This window comes from Lissotriton vulgaris, chromosome 10 (genome assembly GCF_964263255.1).
Source record: "Lissotriton vulgaris chromosome 10, aLisVul1.2, whole genome shotgun sequence".
NCBI classification, from domain to species: Eukaryota; Metazoa; Chordata; class Amphibia; order Caudata; family Salamandridae; genus Lissotriton; species Lissotriton vulgaris.
This window is the reverse complement of record NC_141698.1, coordinates 134,344,936-134,366,293: the sequence shown is the minus strand read 5'-3', so window position 1 is coordinate 134,366,293 and position 21,358 is coordinate 134,344,936. Positions and strand designations below refer to the sequence as shown.

General features: G+C 50.9%; 1 protein-coding gene across 2 annotated transcripts in view; it reads right to left on the bottom strand.

Annotated features, from left to right (window-relative positions):
• The window catches only part of PRPSAP2 (phosphoribosyl pyrophosphate synthetase associated protein 2), a 440,767-nt gene that overhangs the window by 93,871 nt on the left and 325,538 nt on the right, over nt 1-21,358 (bottom strand). For both annotated transcript variants that reach the window (XM_086940712.1, XM_086940714.1), the window contains exon 8: nt 9,133-9,281. In XM_086940712.1, coding sequence (XP_086796838.1) covers nt 9,133-9,281 — 149 coding nt within the window. The remainder of the gene's footprint in view (nt 1-9,132; nt 9,282-21,358) is intronic.

The following is a 21,358-nucleotide window of genomic DNA, read 5'->3' as shown; positions in this document are numbered from 1 at the left end:
CATGAAAGTCAGAAACAACCTTGGGAAGAAATTTAGGGTGAGTCCGCATAACAACCTTAGCAGCATGAAATACAGTATAAGGTTCATTACAACACAGTGCCTGAATTTCACTCACCCTGCGGGCCGATGTAATGGCCACGAGGAACGCCGCCTTCCAGGATAGGTGCTGCAACGAAGCCTTATGAATGGGTTCAAAAGGCTCCTTCATCAAACTGGACAGCACCACATTCAAATCCCATGAAGGCGAAGGAAGCCTGACAGGAGGGAACACTTTCTTCAAGCCTTCCAAAAAGTCTTTGATCACAGGGATCTGAAAGAAGGAAGTCTGTGAAGGGCTTTTCCTGTAGGCAGTCAATGCAGCGAGATGAACCTTAATAGAGTGAACATTAAGGCCAGATCGTGCCAAATGTAGAAAGTAGGGAAGTATGACATCTTCCTTGCACGTCGTAGGATCCAAGTTCCTGGACACACACCAGATACAAAACCTCTTCCACTTGTAAGCGTAGGACGTTCGAGTGGAGGGCCTCTTAGACTCCTTCAGTATGTCCATACAATCTTCAGGTAGATTCAAATGTCCACATTGCACTACCTCAGGAGCCATGCCGCCAAACTCAAGGACGAGAGGTTGGGGTGCACCATCTGCCCCCCGAACTTCGTGAGAAGGTCCGGCCTGCAAGGCAACCGAATGTGCGGAAGGAGGGACCGGTGTAGTAGGTCTGTGAACCACCACTGTCTGGGCCATTCCGGGGCAATCAGGATCATCCGTGCCCTGGACCGGGCCAGCTTGATGAGCACCGCTGGAATCAGGGGAATGGGCGGAAAAGCGTAAACAAAGCTGTCGACCAGTTGATCCAGAGTGCATTCCCCAGCGTCCCTTGCTGGTAGTACCTGGAGGCGAAGTCTCGGCATTTGCTGTTTTCGGCGGTGGCGAACAGATCTATGTCTGGAGTGCCCCACCTTGCGAAGACTTCTCCTAGTACGTCGTCGTTTATGACCCACTCGTGGTTTTCCAGAGTCAGCCTGCTCAGTGCGTCCGCCTGAACATTCTGCACACCTGGCAGATGGGTAGCCGTTATCGTCAATCCTCTTGCCAGAAGCCAGTGCCAGATCGTCTGCGCTTCCCGAGACAGGGTGCGCGATCTCGACCCCCCCTGCTTGTTGAGGTAATACATGGTGGTCGTATTGTTCGTCTGCACAAGCAGAGAGTTGGTCCGGAAGGACGGATGAAAGGCCTTCAGTGCCAAGTGAACAGCTCTGAGTTCCAGGAAATTGATGTGATACGTGGACTCCGTCTGAGACCACGTGCCTTGGATCTGTAAGTCCCCCGAATGCGCTCCCCAGCCCTGGAGAGAAGCATCCGTCACGATCGTCTGAGTAGGAATGTCCTTGTGGAAGGGAACCCCTCTGAGGAGATTCTCCGCTGAACACCACCACTTCAGAGACTGAAGAGCATGCAGAGACAGGTGTATCTTGTCGTCCCAAGATCCCCTCCTCTGGTCCCATTGGTCCTCCAAGCACTCCTGTAGAGGTCTCATGTGTAGCCGTGCATGAGGAGTGAGGAAGATACAAGAGGCTATCGACCCCAGTAGAGAAGACACCGTCCTCACTGTCGTAGATGGAACGGTCATAAGAGCCTGAGCCTTCCGAAGGATCGATTTCAGTCGCTCCTCCGAAGGAGACACGCTTGCTGACAGCGTATTGATGGAGGCTCCCAAGTACTGAATGCACTGGACCGGGATCGGGACAGACTTGGACATGTTGATGTGCAAACCCAGCTTGTTCAAGAGAACGCACGTCTTCTGGAAGTCTGCTTGAGCTTCTGAGAAGGAGGCGGCCTTGATCAACCAATCGTCCAGGTACGGGTAGACAAACACCTTGCCTTTCCGTAGGTGTGCCGCTACCACTGCCATGCACTTCGAGAATGTCCTGGGTGCAGACTTCAGTCCGAAGGGCAGCACCGTGTATTGGTAATGATTGGCGCCGACTTGAAATCGGAGAAACTTCCTGTGCTTGTGCGCGATGGGCACGTGGAAGTACGCATCCTGTAGGTCTATGGCACAAAGCCAGTCCCCCTGTTGCAGCTGAGGATAAATCTGATGCAACGACAACATGCGAAATTTTTCCCTGCGAATCCACTTGTTTGCCTGCCGCAAGTCCAGAATGGGCCGGAACTCGTTCTTGTCCTTTTTGCAAACCAGAAAGAACCGGGAGTACAGGCCTCTTCCTCTTTGAGACAGAGGTACGTCTTCTATCGCCCTTTTCCTCAACAGGATATCGGCCTCCGCCTGGAGCTCGCGCAGCTGATACTGCGAGCTGACCGGAGGGATCACTGGAGGAGGGCTGATGAACCGAAGACTGTATCCATTGCAAACAATATTCAGAACCCACTTGTCCTGAGTAATTTTTCTCCACTCTGCCAGGAAAAATGGAACGCTTCCCCCCACCGGAGTGGGTAACGGATGACGGGGAAGTAACCGCTCAGGGTCGAGACCCGGCCGGGCCCTTGTTCACGGTAGAGGACTGCTGTCCACCTCTATCCCTCTGACGTTTTTGGAAAGGCCTTCGGAACTGCTGCTGCTGTTGTCCCGAAGACTGTCCTCTTCCTTTCCCTTGTGAACCGAACCGCCGTTGGAACTGGCGGTATGGCTTCTTGTCCTTGGGCTTTTCCAAGCCCACTGCCGTCAGGGTTTCTGCCTCGGCCTTCATCCGGGCCATCTCGTCATCAGCGTGTTTTCCGAAGAGGGAGTCCCCGGAAAACGGCAGATTGGCCACTCGCTGTTGTGCCTCGGGCTTGAGGGATGTAAGCCTGAGCCATGCATGGCGGCGCTGGTTGATACCGTGGCAGTAGCCATGTGCCGCCAACAAGGCAATATCCGCCGCGGCACTGATGGCCTGGTTCGAAACCAGCATCCCCTCCTTGACGATCTCCATGAAATCCTCCTTCTTGTCGCGCGGCACAAGGTCTGCAAACTGTTCCATGGAGTCCCAAAGCGACCGGTCATATCGACCCAGTAGCGCCGAGTCGCTGGAAGCCTTCATCGTGGTGGAAGAAGTCCCGCATGCTTTCCTTCCCGCCGAATCAATCCAGCGGCTCTCCTTGTCCGGAGGCACGGTGGAGGACGGGGAGGTTGAGTGCTGTTTCCTGGCCGCCGTAACGATCACTGAGTCGGCGACTGGGTCCATCCTCAGGAAGGCCGGGTCAGAGTCCGGTGCCCTGTATTTCTTCAAAAGCCTAGAAGGAGCGGCCCTGACCACCGCAGGCGTAAGAAATAGTTCTTGTGCCGGTTCAACCAGTCCCGGAACCAAGGGCAACAGAGGGCGAGACAGGTGCTTCTTGTGCAAAGTCTCGAATATCACGGACGTCGTAGGTGTAGGAGCCGTCACCGTGATACTCAACTTCGCGGCCCCCCTCAGGAGAACATCCTGGAACGTGCCGATGTCATCGATGGGAGACACCCTAGTGTCCGGGGAATCGGACAGAGTCGGGGAATAGGAGCGAGTCCTGGAAGATGTATCCGTCCTGGATCTGTGCCTCCTATGGCGTCGTCTGGAACGAGTGGAGGACCTACGCCTGCTCCTCGATCGTTCTCTCCGTCTGGAGCGAGACTTCGACCTCCTGGGCTTAGGCCGGTCCACCGGCCTGTCCGGGGTGGCCGACTTGGGCTTACGCGGTTCTTTAGACTTCGGAGTCTTCTTGGGAGGGGTCGGAAGGTGAGGCAACGAGGCCGACCTTGGTGGGACCGGTGGAGGCTTCTCTGGTAGAGGAGGCAACGGAGGAGGTGTAGGCATCCTCGGACGCGGGCCTCTAGGCAACGGAGGAGGAGGTGGAACGGACTTCTTTGGAGTATAAACCTCCGAGTGCACCGATCCCGGTGATCCACCAACCTTCCTGGGCTGAGGGGAGCCCCCCACAGCCTCAGGCCGCTTAGTACGTACATCCGGCACCGTCGGCCGGTGTTCAGGAGTCGACTGCCGGTCCCTCGACGTCGAGCGGCCCTTCGGTGTCGACCGTCGCTTCCTCTTCGGCGTCGAGCGACTCGCGTGTCTCGACGTCGACCCGGACCATCTCGACGACGACCTCCTGTGTCTTGACGGCGACCGCTTGCGTCTCGACGGCGACCGCCTCGACGTCGTCTTGTGGTGTCTCGACGTCCACCTTGACGACGACGACCTCCTTCGCGTAGACGGGGCACGCCTCCGTCTCGCCGGCGAGTGCTTCTGCGTCGACGACGAGGATCCCCTCGACGACGATGAAGTCTTGTGCCTGGAAGGCGATCGACGGTATTGCCTCGGCGGCGTGCGTCGACGCCGATCCTGTCGACGCCGGTCCTGTCGACGACGATCGCTCGACGTCGACGCCGAAGACAGCGACGACGACACCGTCTCCGCGTCCGACGGCGGCCTATGCAGGTCCCTCGACGTCGACGGTCGACGCTTTCTCGACCCAGAGCCCTGGGGAGAAGGGGAGCTGGCCTTGGACTTCCCCCTCGACGTCTTGGAGGGTGCCACCGACCCAGACGGAGAATGGGGACGTGTGCTGGGCTTCCTGCCCCCGGGGAGCCCCCCAGGGGCCTCAGCATGGGCCGAAGAAGCCCCTCCAGACCCACCTTGCGCCTTCTGTCTCCTTTCTTCTAGTCCCTGAAGCCTGATTTTCTTTCTGTCTTTCAGGGTCCTGCCAGAGAAACCCTGGCAGATCTCACACTCCTCGGGGATGTGGGAAGAGGGAAGGCAGAGGATACAGACCTCATGGGGATCTGTCTTGGCCTTCTTCCTGGAGCACTTTGGGCATTTATCAAATAATGCAGGCATTATTTCGACCCAGGAGTGCCAAAAGTCAAGAAGAAAGTTGTAATGTACAGATAAAGTACACAAAAAACGATTTTAGTGCAAAACACCAACAAAAAACCCTTGAATAGGGAGAGCTCAATGCTCCAGGGTCCTGCTAGCAAAAGCCGGAAAAAAAAACTGAAAGTAAGGGAGACCTGCAAGGCATTCTGGGATACTGTGAAGTTCTGGAAAGTTCTCTTAAAGGCACAGTATCCTGTTCTGAGCCACATAATGGCAGCCTATGGGGCTTGTCTGTCCATGCCTTCCTCTCTATCTTCCAGAGGGGTTTATACTGAAGACAGGGAAAATCTGGACAGGCTTTGCTGTTTTGTGGATTTTTGGTGGAATTTCTAGCTGAAGTACTGGACAGTGTAGCCTTTTTATAGGCTGCATTATATGTCTTTAAATTCTCTCTTAAGTGTCTGTGCAGTTCTGCATTTGTTCGACACTTTAGAGATTATTTTTGATTGCTCCGGGGTCCACGCACATGGGCGAGACTATTCACTAGATTATGACTATAACAGAGATCCCCTACTACAGAAGTCTGCCACCTAATGGGTGCCCATGATGATACATGGGCAGACTAGGAGGGTTTGGAGGCTGTGGCTGCAGGGGGTTGGTGGATTGACCTGACCACTGGCCACCCGATCCACAGGGCTGGTAGGAATCGCCTCCGTGGCCATGCAGAAGCTAGAGAGCTTGCACGCTGCAGTAGCAGGGCGGGTAAAGACGTGGTTGCACGTCCCTTTCATAGCCATGAAAGGCACAATGAAGGGTCATAAAAAAGGCCCATAGACCTGGTCTTAGTCAGCCCGGATGTCAAAGCGCTCCAGTGCCGAATACGCCTGGTCTCCGAAGTGATGGGAGCCATCAAAGGGCATGTCCACGAGTGAGGACTAGGCATCATCAGAATAGCCCTCCGCACCACCACTACTGCTAAAGAAGTTACGTCCTCCACAGCCACGGTAGCGGGAGAAAGCATGCCACTATCTGGAGAAGTGTCCAGTCCACTGGCTTCACCCAAATTCTCAGACCAGTCCAGTTGTACCTCGAGATATTTTTCAGGGTCCGGCTACTCATTCCAATACTCCCAGAGTCCTAGTACGCAGGAATAGGGTTCAGGCTCCGACCCAGAAGGTGCGACTTCAGTCGTTGCCGGGAGGGTTGTCTGCCAACGCTCCTCCGGCTCCATATCAGAGTTGGGGATGAGAATGGGGATGGGGCAACCTTAGGGGTTGGCGTTGGGAAAGGTCGAGGTGACACGAACGGCACATTTCCATATCCATCTGTGTATCCTAGGAGCCCTGACTGGCGCTGGAGCCAGCAGCATGGTTCCAGTTGGGTCCCCTCTCAAACCAGCGGGGCCCGAAGGCGTTCTTAGGCCAACAGGCCACCCAAAGGAGGTGCATGGACTCATAAAAATCTCGCAATTGGGTAGGGGTTGCTCCGGCTCCCAGAAACTCTGGGAGGGGTGGAGCAGACCCAGACACTGGCTCAATCGCGGAGCTAGTCCTCAGGTGGCGACACTCCCTCATCTCATTGGCCGACAGACGAGTTGAAGTCAAAGCACCCTTCAAATGCCTTTTCTTCCTGTGGTACTTGGACTTACCCAAGAGACTCGACTACTTTGAATGCAATGACAACCTCGGGCTCCAGGAACGCTCCCAGGACCTTCCTCTCGACAGGAAACATTGCGGTGGTGTACATCGAGCCGGCATAAGCTTGAGCCATCGCTCCCTTAAGAGCTACGGGTGCAGTGTGCTGAAGAACTTCGGGTCATGTTCCTGTTCCGAGGCACCAAAGGCATACAACATGTGGGTCTTTTACCGACATCTGTCAGTGACAGGCACCACTGACTTGAAGCTCACCTTCTTCGATGACATCCCTGCAACACAAGGAGGTAAATCTAAAAAAAAAAAAAAAAAAGACTTCGAAAAAACCTAGTCAAAAAGTGACTAAGGGGTAGCTCTCCACAGATCTGCATTGGTTGGCATGGACTGAAAGGAAATGGCATCAGTGCGCCGGGATAATGCCTAGATAGGCAATGTGAACGTAACTTTCGGTGCGGACGATGCCAATGACACCATGCGGACCCAAACAACGCCACCTACCAGTGCGCAGGGATACTGCTCACGAAAAGTTTCCGGTTCCAGTCTGATGAATGGGGAATATTCCAAAGTAAGGAATCTGTGAATAAAAATCTCCAGCATATGTAAATGCCAACAATGAGGACTACTTCCACATTTGAATTGAAAGATCTGTAAGGTGATCTGTTGGAAAACAGCAATAAATGAGTTTAGGAATTAGTCTGGAGTAGACAAGGGAACGGTCATGTTTACGGCGCTTTGCCGTTCCGTAGTCACCTCTAGACACGATCAGTAGACCAATATCCTCACTTCCAGGTGGAAGCAGAGAATCGGTCTAGTCGTTGAAGGTTCTCCCTCTGCGCAGGAGCACTTACGGGGGATTTGCATAAACTCTGCGTTTCCCGCCAGCTCTTTGCTTCGGATTCTTGCCGGAATCCTGGTTCGAAGTCCTGACCGAAGGCGCCTTCCTGCAGAAGGATTTCCAGGACGCCTGGTTCTACGCGTCCATTCTTGGTTTCCGCTACTTCGGAAAACTCATTCTTTTCTCCCCGCGCTGGAGCTCTTTCAGGTATCCTGACATTTGCCGCTCCTGACACTAGCATTTGAGTGTTTCTTCACGCGCTGGGGCGCTTGTTAGTCTATGGTGAAACCGCGCTGGAGCGCTTGTGTTGGGCATATTATTTCCGCGCAGGAGTGCTATATTGTTTACATAATTAGACTGTGCTGGAGTGCTTATCCTTGTTTCCTAAACACGCGCAGGGGCGCTTTGGATTTTCATGACAAAACCGCGCAGGAGCGCTTATGAGTGGCATTTTGTTTCCGCGCAGGAGCGCTTTATGTTCACATGACATTGCCGCAGGAGCGCAGTTCTGGGAGTACAGAGCAGCGCGCTGACACGCCTTAACCTTGCTTTTCCTATTATCGCGCAGGAGCGCTTATATTCTTTATCTTCCTGGACACCTATACTTTCCTTGGCTGCGAGGTCTTCATAAGCCATGGTTAGTCCTCTTTTAGTTGGCTTTCAACCGAGTGTGTTTAGGGGTGTACATAGGAAGAGAGGGGGGGTCTGGTTTTCCTTCTAATTGGGTCTCTTGTTTCCCCTTAGTTGACATCACGGTCCTACCAGAACCGCTGCCTCAAGTCTTTTTCCCATCTTTATTTGCCGCTTTCCCTGGCTCCACCTCATCCCTGCCGGGTACATCCTTCCTTACGGGGTCAGATGGGAACAGGGGCGGTAGCTCTTGTCATCTCTGCGGAATCACTTCACAAGCAGAGGTAAGCCTTGTGGGGTGCTTGACAGGAACCACCCATGAAAGGACAGTCACTAAATGGAGATAACTAAATGCTAAATGTAAAAGGAACAGTTAATAAAAAGATGATTCAAGGACCGATTTGACTTACTAATAGAAGTTAATGGCAGGATCAAAAGAAGGGCATGTGTTGAACTGGTGAGTAATAGGCACTTCCTGCTGCAAGAAGTCTGGAATTTGAGAATAAGGTTCCAAATGAGCAAGAGGTGTTTATGACCAAAGACATGTTGTACAATTTTGGCGAATTACTTAACGGTGATTAGCCAACATTCAATTTGTAATGTCTTTGAAACTTCTATGTATAAGTCACTATGGATTTTAAAGTCCCATAACGTTTCATGAGCTGTTCATGATCAGAATGGCTCGTTTAATGCCTTGGACTGAGTGAGAAAGGTGCAAAAAAAGGCAGCAGTGAGTAAACGAATCGTTAATGGACATCAGAAGAGAACATATTTATAGGTAACAGGACGTTAGCTATTAAAATGCAATGCAAATGGATGCACTGAAAATCCCTAAACCAGAAAAGTAAGCCACCTTTACCACAGATTAGATGACACTAAGATCTGATGTTCTCAACCACGTTCAATGGGGCAAGCAAGTTAAGAGGACAGAGGATGACAGGCTGCCTTGGTGGCATAGATCACAATGTTTTTCTAAATACCGAAGCGGACACTTTCTGTACTGTACTGTGAGTAGGGAAATCCAAATGGACACATTCCAAAAACAAAAGTAATCTAGGACCTTGTGGTCTATGACACGCAACTGCTAACATTCTACAGCAAGTTCTTCCAGGACTTCCAGTTTTTTCCGATCTCTCTAATGCAGTTCAGAAAGATTTTAACAAATACAAACAGTTTCCCGCATCAAATCACATTTAATGTGGATCACTCCCACAAACATATACTTACTGGGCAGTTCTAGAGAAGGGTGCATGGAGGCCATTGATTTAATGGTTGGTGGGGAATGTCGGCCATCCACCATGTCGGACTCTGCATCTTGAGCTTCCCCATGAATCACGGCGATACCCAACCTCAACCGTTCTGCAAATGACTGGGCCCTATGGAAGAAATATTGATCAAATATCTAAATGACACCAAATGATTTGCTTGACTTAGTTTATTATATGTTGCTTGCCTTCAATCTTGCTGTTTCAAAGCACTGGAAATAAGATACATTACTATTTTTTACACAACTTAGAGGTGCTGTTTTTATAGACCTTGCAGTACGACTCGCTGGTTACGGCACACACCATTGCTATAAAGATTGCACAGTCATTTTTTTCTATATTAACCAATCAGGTTATTTTACACAGGATGTGGCTAGTGTACGTCAGTCTTTAATCTTTCAGATTATTGTTCCTATTAGTAAATGAACACACAATACATCATGTACACCAAAACGTCTATATTAAGTTAAATATCTAATTTGATGAAGTTACTTTGTACTATATCAGTTAGTTGCAGGTTTCCTCCCGCTGGGTCACAACAAGCTATAAAAAGTTGCTGAAATTTACCGCTGGGATTGGACTGCAGTTTCTACATCGAAGAACTAGAAGAGAGCAAATTCATCTAACAGGTACAATGAACATGTAAGCTGTATGAAGTACTTCGAAATGGAAGTTACTTTCCCTAATTGGTTGCAAGATTAGGACAAGCTTAACTTAGTGCAAGATTTTTTTTTTTTTAATAAAGGTTTTCAGTTGGAAATGGGTTAAACTTCTTGACGCATGTTAACCCATCTCATGGTATAACATCTCCTCCATTTGGAGGCAGGACTATAACTTTAGAATCGACATATGGCAGAAAAACAGACACTCTACATACCAAACATGTCAAACATGACCGGTCAAACTTTAGGAAGTAGCCGCTACTGGCTAATCATCAGGCAAGTGGCCATCTTCTCCAACAACAGCCTTGATAAATGCAGGCACCTGCATACATTATGCGAAGCACTGATGGATCTTTCCCCCAAACAGGTGCTTCATTGTATAATGTTTTCAAAGGCAAATTCAGAAAAGCATTAGGTATCCTTCTGTTGTATGCTGCATGTACTAGGCCAAAAGATGATCCTTCGCAAAATAAAATAGAAAAGTGCATCATAAATTTAAACCACCATACCATAGCCCTGTAAGAAGCAGGAGCCCAAGCTCACTTCTCCCATCTACCTACAATGAGAGTTTAAAACAAATGGGAAAAGTGTGATCTCATCCGTTGAGCCCAGTGTAAATCTGTCCCGGGTCCTCAGTTGATATCTTGCACACCTTTTGACCGAGCACGCTCTTGGTGACACCAGCATTTTTTTGGACACCTGAATTCAATGTTTATTAGCAGCATGAGATTTAAAAGAGCCCAATCTATATAGAAGAGATTCTCACTAATGGGTATTTTGGTACCAATTCGAAAACCGGACATTCAGCCGGGCATAAAGTAAAGACAAGTTGTATTTCGAATGGAAAGCTATTTAGTCAAAGCCATTAAGACCAATATAAAATCACTCTACAGTTGTCCCATTAAGAAAACAAGGATTCCAATGTTGCAGATAAACTGTTCCACTGTTGCCTCATGCTGCAGGAAACCAGCAGACAAAGCCCAAATTATGTTATGTTACTCCTGTGTTAGCGGTCTTTCAGCCCATGTATTGAGTTGTAATTGCATTCATGTAGCGCTTACTCCCCCGAGTAATTCATACTACATGAAGGACGAAAATGTGCGCTGTATTCAAGTATGTGGTAATATGGTAGGACTGGACTATGTTCCAAAGACGCACTCTTGTGGTTTTCTTTGAATTGTGCTATAATTTTTCCAACTGTACACCTGTGCCCACCAGGAATGTGCAATGTGTCCTGTAGTGCACCTATAGACCATGGAACTGTATGCTAGTAGCGGATCCCACTTGCCTGCCCTGGTCACACTAATATGGTTGGACTCCCACTTTTTCTGGATCTCCAAATTCTGTTCTAACTGCGTGAATCAGCGTTGGCAATGTCTTGACGCCCAAGGTCGAATGCTGAGATGTAAAAAAGACTGGCACCAGCTGCTTCTTGTCTGATCAACCTAATTATTTTGAAGCACTTCAACGCACAGAAGGAAGAAAAGTATTCCGTACTTGGAAAATTAACCGGTGCATTTGATACTGTAAAGACTACAGAAACTACAGCGAGCGGCGCTTTTGTGGCAGAAAGCAACCGTCGCACGCTGTTTAATCATTTACTGCAAATTAAAAAGCTCAGATTTGAAGCAGTCCCCACGTATTCAAATGAGCGATGAAAGCGCGACGTGATATCCAGCAGGGATAATGAAGATTTCTTGCCGAAGAACTTGAGCCAGCATTAATCTTTAAGCTATCACCCGATACTTCATTAGAATCAAGGAGAGACGGACACCGTCAGGAAACAAAGGGGACGGCAACTAAAAGCTCTGCTAACACAGAGTGTGGAATCCATGAAACCGTCCGGGGCGGTGCCCTGCGCACAATGCAGAAGACGTCAACACAAATCACTGGGTGTGGCAAGCATTCACGCTACTAATTCACAGGCACACCGATTGCATTTGAACGGAAATCACGTTTGGTAATGGGCTTCCAGGAGTGTCAAGCGACAGTAAAGTCCACTTTTTAGGAGTCTTGATTTGAAATAATAAGTAACAGCCCTAATCTACGGCCCCCTAACTGCGCATACAGCGAGGGGAAGGATAAGCCTTCACAGGGGAGGTCATATTTACAGGAACCTATCGATATAAGTACAAAAGATAGTAGTGGCACTGAAAGCCTGGGAAGTGGAAAGGCCCCTGGGGCTGATGGGTTTAGGGCAGAATCTTAAAAAACGTTCAAAACTCTTGCACCCCGGCTTGCAGTTCTGTACCAAGAATCGATCTAGACCACGGGGGTCTTCAAACTGGGGGGACGGACCTCCCTAAGGGGGACTCAAGTGATCCCGGGGGGGCGTCAGGCTCTGGCAAAAGGAAGTACAATGCTGATAACTAGGGCTTTAAGTGCGGAGTACCTGCAGTTTTTCTAAAGGGGGCTCGAAACGGGTCTCTATGGGGTTCTGTTTTGAAATGAAAATAAATGAGTGAGTTTACTGGGCGTATCAGAGGCAGTTGGGACAGAATGAGAGGGAGAGAAGGTCAAGTTAGATAACGGGTTCCCATTGTTTCAGAAGAAATTGAAACCGGTTTGGTCTAAGGCCAGTAGGAGAACTAGAAGAGTGTGGAAGCGTATTGAACCCATATCGTCTATTGGTATTAAGTCTAAGTATCTAGAGGCGGTAAAAAATGCTTACAGCTATGTGGTCAGCCACTAAGTCACTGGGATAGGGAATTGGTCATGAGATCAACTAAGGAAAAGGTAATTGGCGGTAAGGGACGCTCAAAGGTTGAGGTGGAATCAAGGGTTGAGTTTGGTTCCTTATGTCTAGGTAAGAATGAATCACTGATGAATCCTTATAAAGTCTCGGATAGGGTTCTACAGTTGGTAGATGTTTTTGCAGATCACGTTCCTGATGGATTCCTAACAGAGCTAGGATTCGATCTCTTTTTGATACAATACCAAAGTTGCCTAAGATAGTGTCTTAGAACATCGACTTGGTTGAATTCCCCAAGATATCTGAGGTAGCAGCATCCTGGTCATTTGTGGGGGCTTTTTGGAACCAACTTTTATTGATTTTCACATAGAAACACATAATCAGGTCACGTACATGTGTATACAAGAGATGGAATCATGATCATTCATCCCTTAAAGGACTGAAATATTGTTGGTCAACAAATATCTTACGATCCAGAGGTTTTGGTTCTGAATTATAAACAAGCCATTCAACAATGCAGAAACTTTCAGTCTTAACAGTTGCACATACAATACGAGTAGTTAAGGAGTGGTGGATACGCGATCCGACTCCCCAAGAGCGATATTGCAAATGCTACTTACCAGTATGCATCTGTTCTTGGCATGTAGGGCTGCTGACATTCATATCTGTGCATAGATCGCCGCCTAGTGTTGGGTCCGGATGATTGCACATTGTTGTCCTGAAAGAGTCTTCGAAGTATCACGAGATAGGTGGCTCCTCCCCTGGACTACAGTGCGCATGGGCATCGCCTCCATCCCCAGATTGTTTTTAGCCATTGGCAGAGATGGAGTGACATATGTGAGTGATGCCCTATGCTAAGAGTATGAAAATATGTGTAAAGAAAATACTGCAGCTGCTACAGGCGCCGGGGAGGAGGGCGGGCGATATGAATGTCAGCAGCCCTACATGCCAAGAACAGATGCATACTGGTAAGTAGCATTTGCAGTTCGAGGCATGTGGGCTGCTGAATTCATATCTGTGCATAGAATACATAGCAGTCCCTCCATTAGCGGCGGCCGCCCGTGCCTGCTGCAGCCGTTTGAAAAAGCGTTTTGAGAACAGCCTGGTCAACAGCTGCCTGCTGTTTAGAGTGCACATCTACACAGTAATGCTTAGTGAAAGTATGTGTGGTAGACCATGTAGCTGCTCTACAAATATCTTCTAAGGGAATGTTACCTAGGAAAGCCATAGAGGCCCCCATCTTTCTGGTGGAGTGGGCTCTTGGTGGAATTGTGAGAGTGCGTTTAGCTTTAGCGTAACAGATCTGAATGCATTTCACTATCCACCTAGCGATCCCAGCTTTGGAGATAGCATTTCCCTTGTGGTGTGAGGCAAAAGCAACAAAGAGTTGCTTGGTCTTACGAAAATCTTTTGTCCTGTCGTCGTAGTACATCAAGGCTCTTTTAACATCAAGGGTGTGGAGCATCCGCTCCGCCAGTGACTCTGGGTTTTGAAAAAACACTGGTAACTCAATTGTTTGGTTCATGTGGAATTGAGATACAACCTTGGGTAAGAATTTAGGGTTAGTGCGGAGCACCACCCTGTTAGCGTGTACTTAGAAGAAAGGTTCCTGGATGGTGAGCGCCTGCAACTCGCTAACCCTCCGTAGCGATGTAATTGCTACTAAGAAAGCAACCTTCCAAGTCAGAAACTGAAGCTCACAAGAGTGCAGTGGCTCAAAGGGAGGACCCATCAGCCTTGTAAGAACCACATTGAGGTTCCATTCTGGAGCTGGTGGTGTCCGCGGTGGAATGACCCTTTTGAGTCCTTCCAGAAAGGCCTTGATAGCAGGGACCCTAAAAAGGGATAGGTGTTGCCTATTCTGAAGGTATGCTGCCATCGCAGACAAATGAATGCGGATGGAAGAGTACGCCAAATTACATTGGTACAGGTGGAACAGGTAGCAAATAATGTTCTGAATGGAAGCGTCCAGTGGGTCAATATTGTGGTTTACACAGTACATGACAAAACGCTTCCACTTGGCTGCGTAACAAGCTCGAGTAGTGGGCTTCCTTGCCTCCCGAATGATGTCCATACAATCGGGGGGGAAGATTGAGGTAGCCAAACTCTAGGACTTCAGGAGCCAGATCGCCAGGTTGAGCTGTTGCGGATCTGGGTGCTGAATGTCGCCATGGCTCTGCGTCAGAAGGCTGGGGGTGAGATGAAGCCTCTGATGCGGTACCACGGAGAGTTCCAGAAACGTGGTGTACCATGGTTGGCGAGCCCATGTTGGAGCAACCAGGATGAGAGTCATCGAGTGCTGCCTGAGTTTGCGTGCCACCAGCGGTATCAGAGGTGCTGGGGGAAAAGCGTACGCAAATCTGCCTGACTAGTTCATCCACATCGCATTGCCCTGTGATTGCGGGTGTGGGAACCTGGCGGCGAAGCTTTGGCATTTTGCGTTCTCCTTTGTGGCGAACAGGTCTATCTCTGGATGACCCCACCTTTGGAAGTACGGTTGGAGTACTGATGGGTGTATCTCCCACTCGTGCATTTGGTGGCTGTGCCTGCTGAGCAGGTCCGCCATCTGGTTGTCTTTGCCCAGGAGATGCTCCGCCATGAGGAAGATGTTCCTCTGAATGGCCCACTTCCACATGCTCTGAGCCAGATGAGACAGCTGCGGAGAGTGTGTGCCTCCCTGCTTCTGGATGTAGTACATGGCCGTCATGTTGTCCGTCCGGATCAACACGACCTTGTTGGACAGATGTACTTTGAATGCCTTTAAAGCCATGAAGATTGGCATCAGTTCCAGAACGTTGATGTGCATCTTCCTCTGCTGTAGTGTCCATAGTCCCTGCACCGTGTAATGGAGTACATGCGCTCCCCATCCCTGGAGAGAAGCGTCCGTTGTCAGGATAATCTGTGGCACAGGCTCCTGGAACGGTCGGCCCTTGCAAAGGTTTTGTGGATTCCACCAATGCAGAGAGTTGTACGTCCGACCGCTCACCAACACTAGGTCTGTCAGTTGCCCGTGAGCCTGAGTCCACTGACGTGCCAAGCACTCCTGAAGCGGACGCATATGTAGTCTCGCGTGCGGGACGATGGATATGCAGGAGGCCATCATGCCTATCAACTGCATGAACACCTTCGCTGGAAGCGAGTGCTGCGGTCTGAATCGTTGGATCAGAGTCTGGATGCTGGCGATTCTCACTGAATTTGGCTGCGCAGTGGCTGCCAGCGTGTCTATCGTCGCACCCAGATACTGCCGTACATGGGCGGGCTGGAGATGAGATTTCGGATAGTTCAGCGAGAATCCCAGATCGTGCAGGAGATGAATAGTGCGTGACACGTGGTCTGCGCACTGCTGCTCTGTCCTTGCCTGAATGAGCCAGTCGTCCAGATAAGGATAGACGTGGACGTTTTGGCGTCGCAGATGCGCCGCCACAGTCGCCAGGCACTTTGTAAAGACCCTTGGCGCTGTGGTGACCCCGAACGGCAGAACCCTGAACTGGTAGTGCTGGTCTAGGATTGTGAATCTGAGATACTTCCTGTGGGAAGGATGCAGGGGGATATGAAAGTATGCATCCTTTAGATCCAGTGTGGCTAGGAAGTCCCCCTGTTGAAGCAGAGGGAGAACCTGCTGTAACGTGAGCATATGGAAGTGCTCCGAGAGAATATACCAGTTGAGGGGCCTGAGGTCCAGGATGGGCCTGAGGGATCCGTCCTTTTTGGGGATCAGAAAGTACAGGGAGTAAACCCCTGTTCCCCTTTCTTGCAGTGGAACGAGCTCTATTGCCCCTTTTTGCAGCATGACTGTGACCTCCTGCTGCAACAAGTGCAAGTGCTCGCCGGACATAGGACGGCCTCTTGGAGGAATGTTTGGTGGAGTGGAAGTAAGCTCCAGACAGTAAACGTACTGGATAAGAGATCTCACCCACCTGTCCGTGGTGATGGATTTCCACGCGGGCAGGAACTGCTGGAGTCTCCCCCCGACCGGTGTTGAGTGGTCGGGGGGCAGTGACAAGACGTCACTGCTTGTTGGCGGCAGTGGACCTGGAGCTATTGTTTCCACGTCCCCTGCCCTTGACATTGTTTCCTCTGTAGCCACCTCTACCCTTGTTGGTGTATGAGGTCTGGGTATTGCTTTTGTAGTACTGGGTGGATAGCGATGCTTGACCCCTGGAGGTGCCTCTGGAATTGGAGCGGCGAAAGGAACCACCCCGAAACTGCTGAGATTGGAGGGCCCCCATAGATTTAGCAGTGTCCGTGTCCTTTTTCATTTTTTCCAGTGTCGCATCCACCTCAGGGAAAAAACAGATGGTCAGGATTCACTGTTTGGTTGAGTATGGTCGTTTGGATATCGGGTTTAAAGCCCGAGATTCGAAGCCATGCATGCCTTCTCAGCAACACACTAGTGTTGATCGCCCTGGAGGCAGTGTTAGCCACATCTAGTGCACATTTGATGGAAGCGTTAGTGATTAGCTTGCCCTCCTGAATTAACATCTCTCCAGCCTCCTTGTACTGGTCAGGTAGGTGCTGCAACAGTGTTTCTAGGGTGTCATAGTGAGCCCTATCGTAGCGTGCAAGTAGGGCCTGCGTGTTTGAAATACGCCAGATGTTAGCTGCCTGCGCAGCAATCCTTTTTCCCGATGCCTCGAATATTTTCGACTCTTTGTCGGGGGGAGGAGCGTCACCAGTAGTCTGTGAATTCGCCCTCTTCCGAGCGTTGGATACAACCAAAGAGTCCAGTGGCAAGTGTCCCTTGATGTAGGTTGGACCCGAGGGCGCTGCCTTATATTTCTTATCAATGCGAGGATTGATGACACGTGCCCGAGTGGGCTCTTTGAAGACCTCCGGCGCGTGCTTTAGCACCCCTTTAAGCATTGGCAATGTCTTGACTGACTTCTCTGCCACTGAGAAAGTGTCAAACAAAAAATCCACATCCACAGGATCTGAGTGGAGTACGACATCATGGTTGGCTGCGGCCCTCAATCAGGGCGTTGAAGGCCGCAGAGTCCACCGTCGGTGAGGTCTTTGCCGCAAAGAGCTGCGGTTCCTGACCCGATTGCGGGTCATCTGGGTCGGCTCCGGCCGACCAGGGTTCATGTTCTTCCTCCGGATCCGAGTACGCCGGATAGTTGTACTCGACTTCCTCCTCATCGTCACCTTCCCCTGCGTTAGAACGCGTAGGAGAACGTTCCACTTGCTTGGGAGACGAAGGTTCCATAGGGGCCGAAGCGCCCGCCGAGTCCTTCTTGTTTTTAAGAGGAATCCGAAAATATTCAAGCACCGGTTCCGTGGTGATTTTCCGTTTGAGGAGGGACAATTTCCCAGTATTGGCGTCGATGATGACCTCACGGCGCTCTTCCTCAGCGAGTGGCTGGAGCCGAGGCTTCGACCCCGCTAGCGACGCTTTGGGCGTCGACACCTCCTTCGAAGGCACGTCCGCCCCCTGCTTCGGAGCGAAGGCTTTCGGCGTCGACTTTGGCGGCAGGGTGTAGCGAATAGGCGTCTGCGCCTTCGCCGGCTTCGATGCGGGCTTCGGCTTCACTCCCTCTGGTTCGGGAACCTCAGCGTTTCGAATCCGTTGGAGGGATTCGACGACCTTCTTCGTCAAGGCTGGAGAGGGCTTGACTGTCTCCAGCGATTTCCCTGAGTCGGGAGTCGAGTCTGCCGGGGGCAGCGTCTTCGGAGTCGACACCTTGCCATCCTTGGCCCCGACGGTCGGAGCCGGCACAGCCGGAGCCTTGGAATCGCTTTGGCGCTTCTTTGGAGCTTTTTTCGGGTCGTCGACCTCGACCATCTTCGGCGCCGACGCACCGGCGTCGGCCACCTTCGTCTTCGGCGTCGACCCCGAGGCCTTGGGGTCGGCCATTTTGGCGTGGCTTTTCAAGTCGGCCATTTTGACTTTTTTAGGTGTTGACGCCTCTAGAGCCTTCTGCCCCACCAGTGGAGCTTTCACTTTCGGTTTCGAAACCGATGGTGTAGATCCCGATGGCTTCACTTTCGTTTTCTTCAACGGGCGTGGCGCCTCAGAAATGTCCGCGGCCGGGCCGAGAGCGGGGCAGTTGGACTATTAGCAAGGTCTTGGGTAAGGCCCGAAGGCGATCCCTCGACCTGGGCCGTATGTTGGGGATTAGCCCCTGAGGCAGTCTGGGGGTGCTCTTCCTCCGAGCTATCCCCCACGGTGGCAATGGCCCCATCGTCGTCCCCTACCTCGTCGCCGGCTTCATCAAACTACCCATCTTCTGCGACGTAGTCATCTCCCTCTGACGCAGGGCTAGAGTCCGAACCCTGAAAGACATTCTCGTCGTCTTCAAATGCTTCAAAGATGTTGTCCGGCGGGGGCGCAGGGGGCGCCGACAACTGGGCCTGGAGTCGAGCGGCCCGACGATGCTTTAGGGTCTTCTTGCACCGGAACTTTGAGCAGGCCATACACCTGGCCTCGTCATGGTCCGGTGATTAACACTTGTTGCACACAGGGTGCACGTCGAGGTGCGAATACTTGGAGGTGCACACCGGGCACCTCTTGAACGGAGTCCGTTCCATGTTCAGGAACTCGGAGCGTCGAGTAGGCCCGTCCGCGCCGAGAGCACGCGGAGGGGAAGGGAGTGTTCGGAGCTGAGAATAAGATAACCCGAACGAAACAATACCGACGCCCAGCCTAAAGACCTTTTGGTCTCAAGTAGAAACGTAAAACTACTATCAGTTCCGACAGAGGGAACCGAAACAAATCCGAACCCAATGGCGGAAAAAAACAATCTGGGGATGGAGGCGATGCCCCTGCGCACTGTAGTCCAGGGGAGGAGCCACCTATCTCGTGATACTTCGAAGACTCTTCCAGGACAACAATGTGCAATCATCCGGACCCAACACTAGGCGGCGATCTATGCACAGATATGAATTCAGCAGCCCACATGCCTCGAACCCCCACCTACGGGGAATAGCTTCAGTGTAGCGGAGCTATGCAATGCACATATGGAATCAGATTGTGACGCATGTTATAACAGTTGTGCGGGTGGGAGGCCCAGAGCAGTGGGAGGGCAAACCAGTATGTAGCGGAGGACGTCAGGGTGCCATGTCGGATAACTAGTCGACTAAGGGTTCCCGCTGTCCCAGAGATCCTCTGTAAGTTCATGTAGTTAATGGAGCAGTACATCCCATTCCTGTGCTATGGGGACCCTGTAGAGGCCGCAGGCCACCTCTCGCCTAAGGGCCACTGATTCAGCCTTGCCCCATTTGAGAGTCATGACACACCAATACTGTAAGCCTGGCAGTGTGTTGGCTTTCCAGTGCATAGCAATGCATCCCCACACCATGAACAGCACCAGATCTAAGAAGCGATTGGTAGCACTTCCGACTTCTTATGCTTGAATAGTCCTAAGAGTCCACACTCCATAGTGCACAGTCCCATGAGGCCCATCATATCAGTCAGCGCATCATTTACTTACCGTCATATCGCTGCCACCAATCTGCATCTAGGGCAGCAGGAGGCAAAGCCAAACCCCTTGTATAATCACACCGGTGTTAGATATGCTCTGTGGAGAATGTTATGTTGGATACATTAAAACGTAGCGTTGCGGGACAATTTGCGTAGGTACACCAAAGTCCTATCTCACTCCTTTTGCGACAGGTAACGTCCTAAGTTGTGCTCCCACTTCTGCCTAGTGGACTGCAGGAGGTTCATGCAGTGTATATGCTAGGGCCCTAGTGAACAATGTGATAAGTCTACAGCCACTGCCATTGGTGTGGAGCGTGTACACCAATGGATGTGACTACAGTTCTGTGTCAGATACCTGCCAGACTCGCTGCATTTTGGCCACAAGAGCGTTGTATGTCAGGAAGTGGCCTTAGGCAAATTGTAGTCTGCCAGCACCTGCGCAAAGGGTAGGAGCGCAGTGTTTTGAAATAGTGCACCATGGGTATTAATCCCAGCAGTTCCCCAAGGCTCAAGACCCTCCCTTCCAATCAAGTCTCTGAGGGGGCGGATGGAGCAGACACGGATCTCCAACATGTTTGACGAGGGTTGGCATCAGCCGCTAACTTCATTGGTAGCTGGTGTGCACTATGTGCACTGTTGGACTGTCTAGGGGCTTACCATGCAGCGGGAATGCCTCTCGGACTACGCGCTGCCCTTGGTCTGAGGTAGGTGGCTCTAGTTCTTATAGGAGTTGAGCCGCTAGCCAGTGCAATTGTGATGGAAGATAATAGTGCTCAAAGTTAGGGGAATTGGTCTCCCTTTTTCCACTGAGAGCTAAAGTTCGTGTAATGCAACCTGGTGCTGACCCTTATTCCAAAGGAAGCTCCCAACCGTACTATATCGTGTGCAGAAAGTGCTGGGAGGTATATGAACCAGGAGGTTGTGGAAAAAATATAGTAGGCGTGGGAGTATCACCATTTTGGATAGGGACACTTGACCTTGAACTGAGAGCAGGAGTGTGCTCCAGAATACCAACAGGGGGCGCAAGGAGGCGATGTCTCTGGTAAGATTGCCATCAATGAGGTTTTCTGTGGTATGATAATGTGGGTGTCGGAACGAGCGCGATTCCCAACAGAGGGGATGCATATTCAATGTTAGGAGCTGCATTGGGCAGTCCAGGCTAACGGGGAACAGACACGACTCAGCCCAGCTTACTCCCAAACCTGATGTACACTGAACTTTTCTGGAAAATCTCCAGTCTCTGCCACTCCACGCCAGATATCCTGAATATAGAGAAGCACGTCATCTGTATAGAGTGACACGGTGAGCATTGCATCTCCCAAAGGTGTGCCCCATGATCCCCCTCCCCACCTCCCTCCCCACTGTCGCAGCCACTGGGCCAGTGGGTCCATTTCAAAACATAGGGCACCCATGT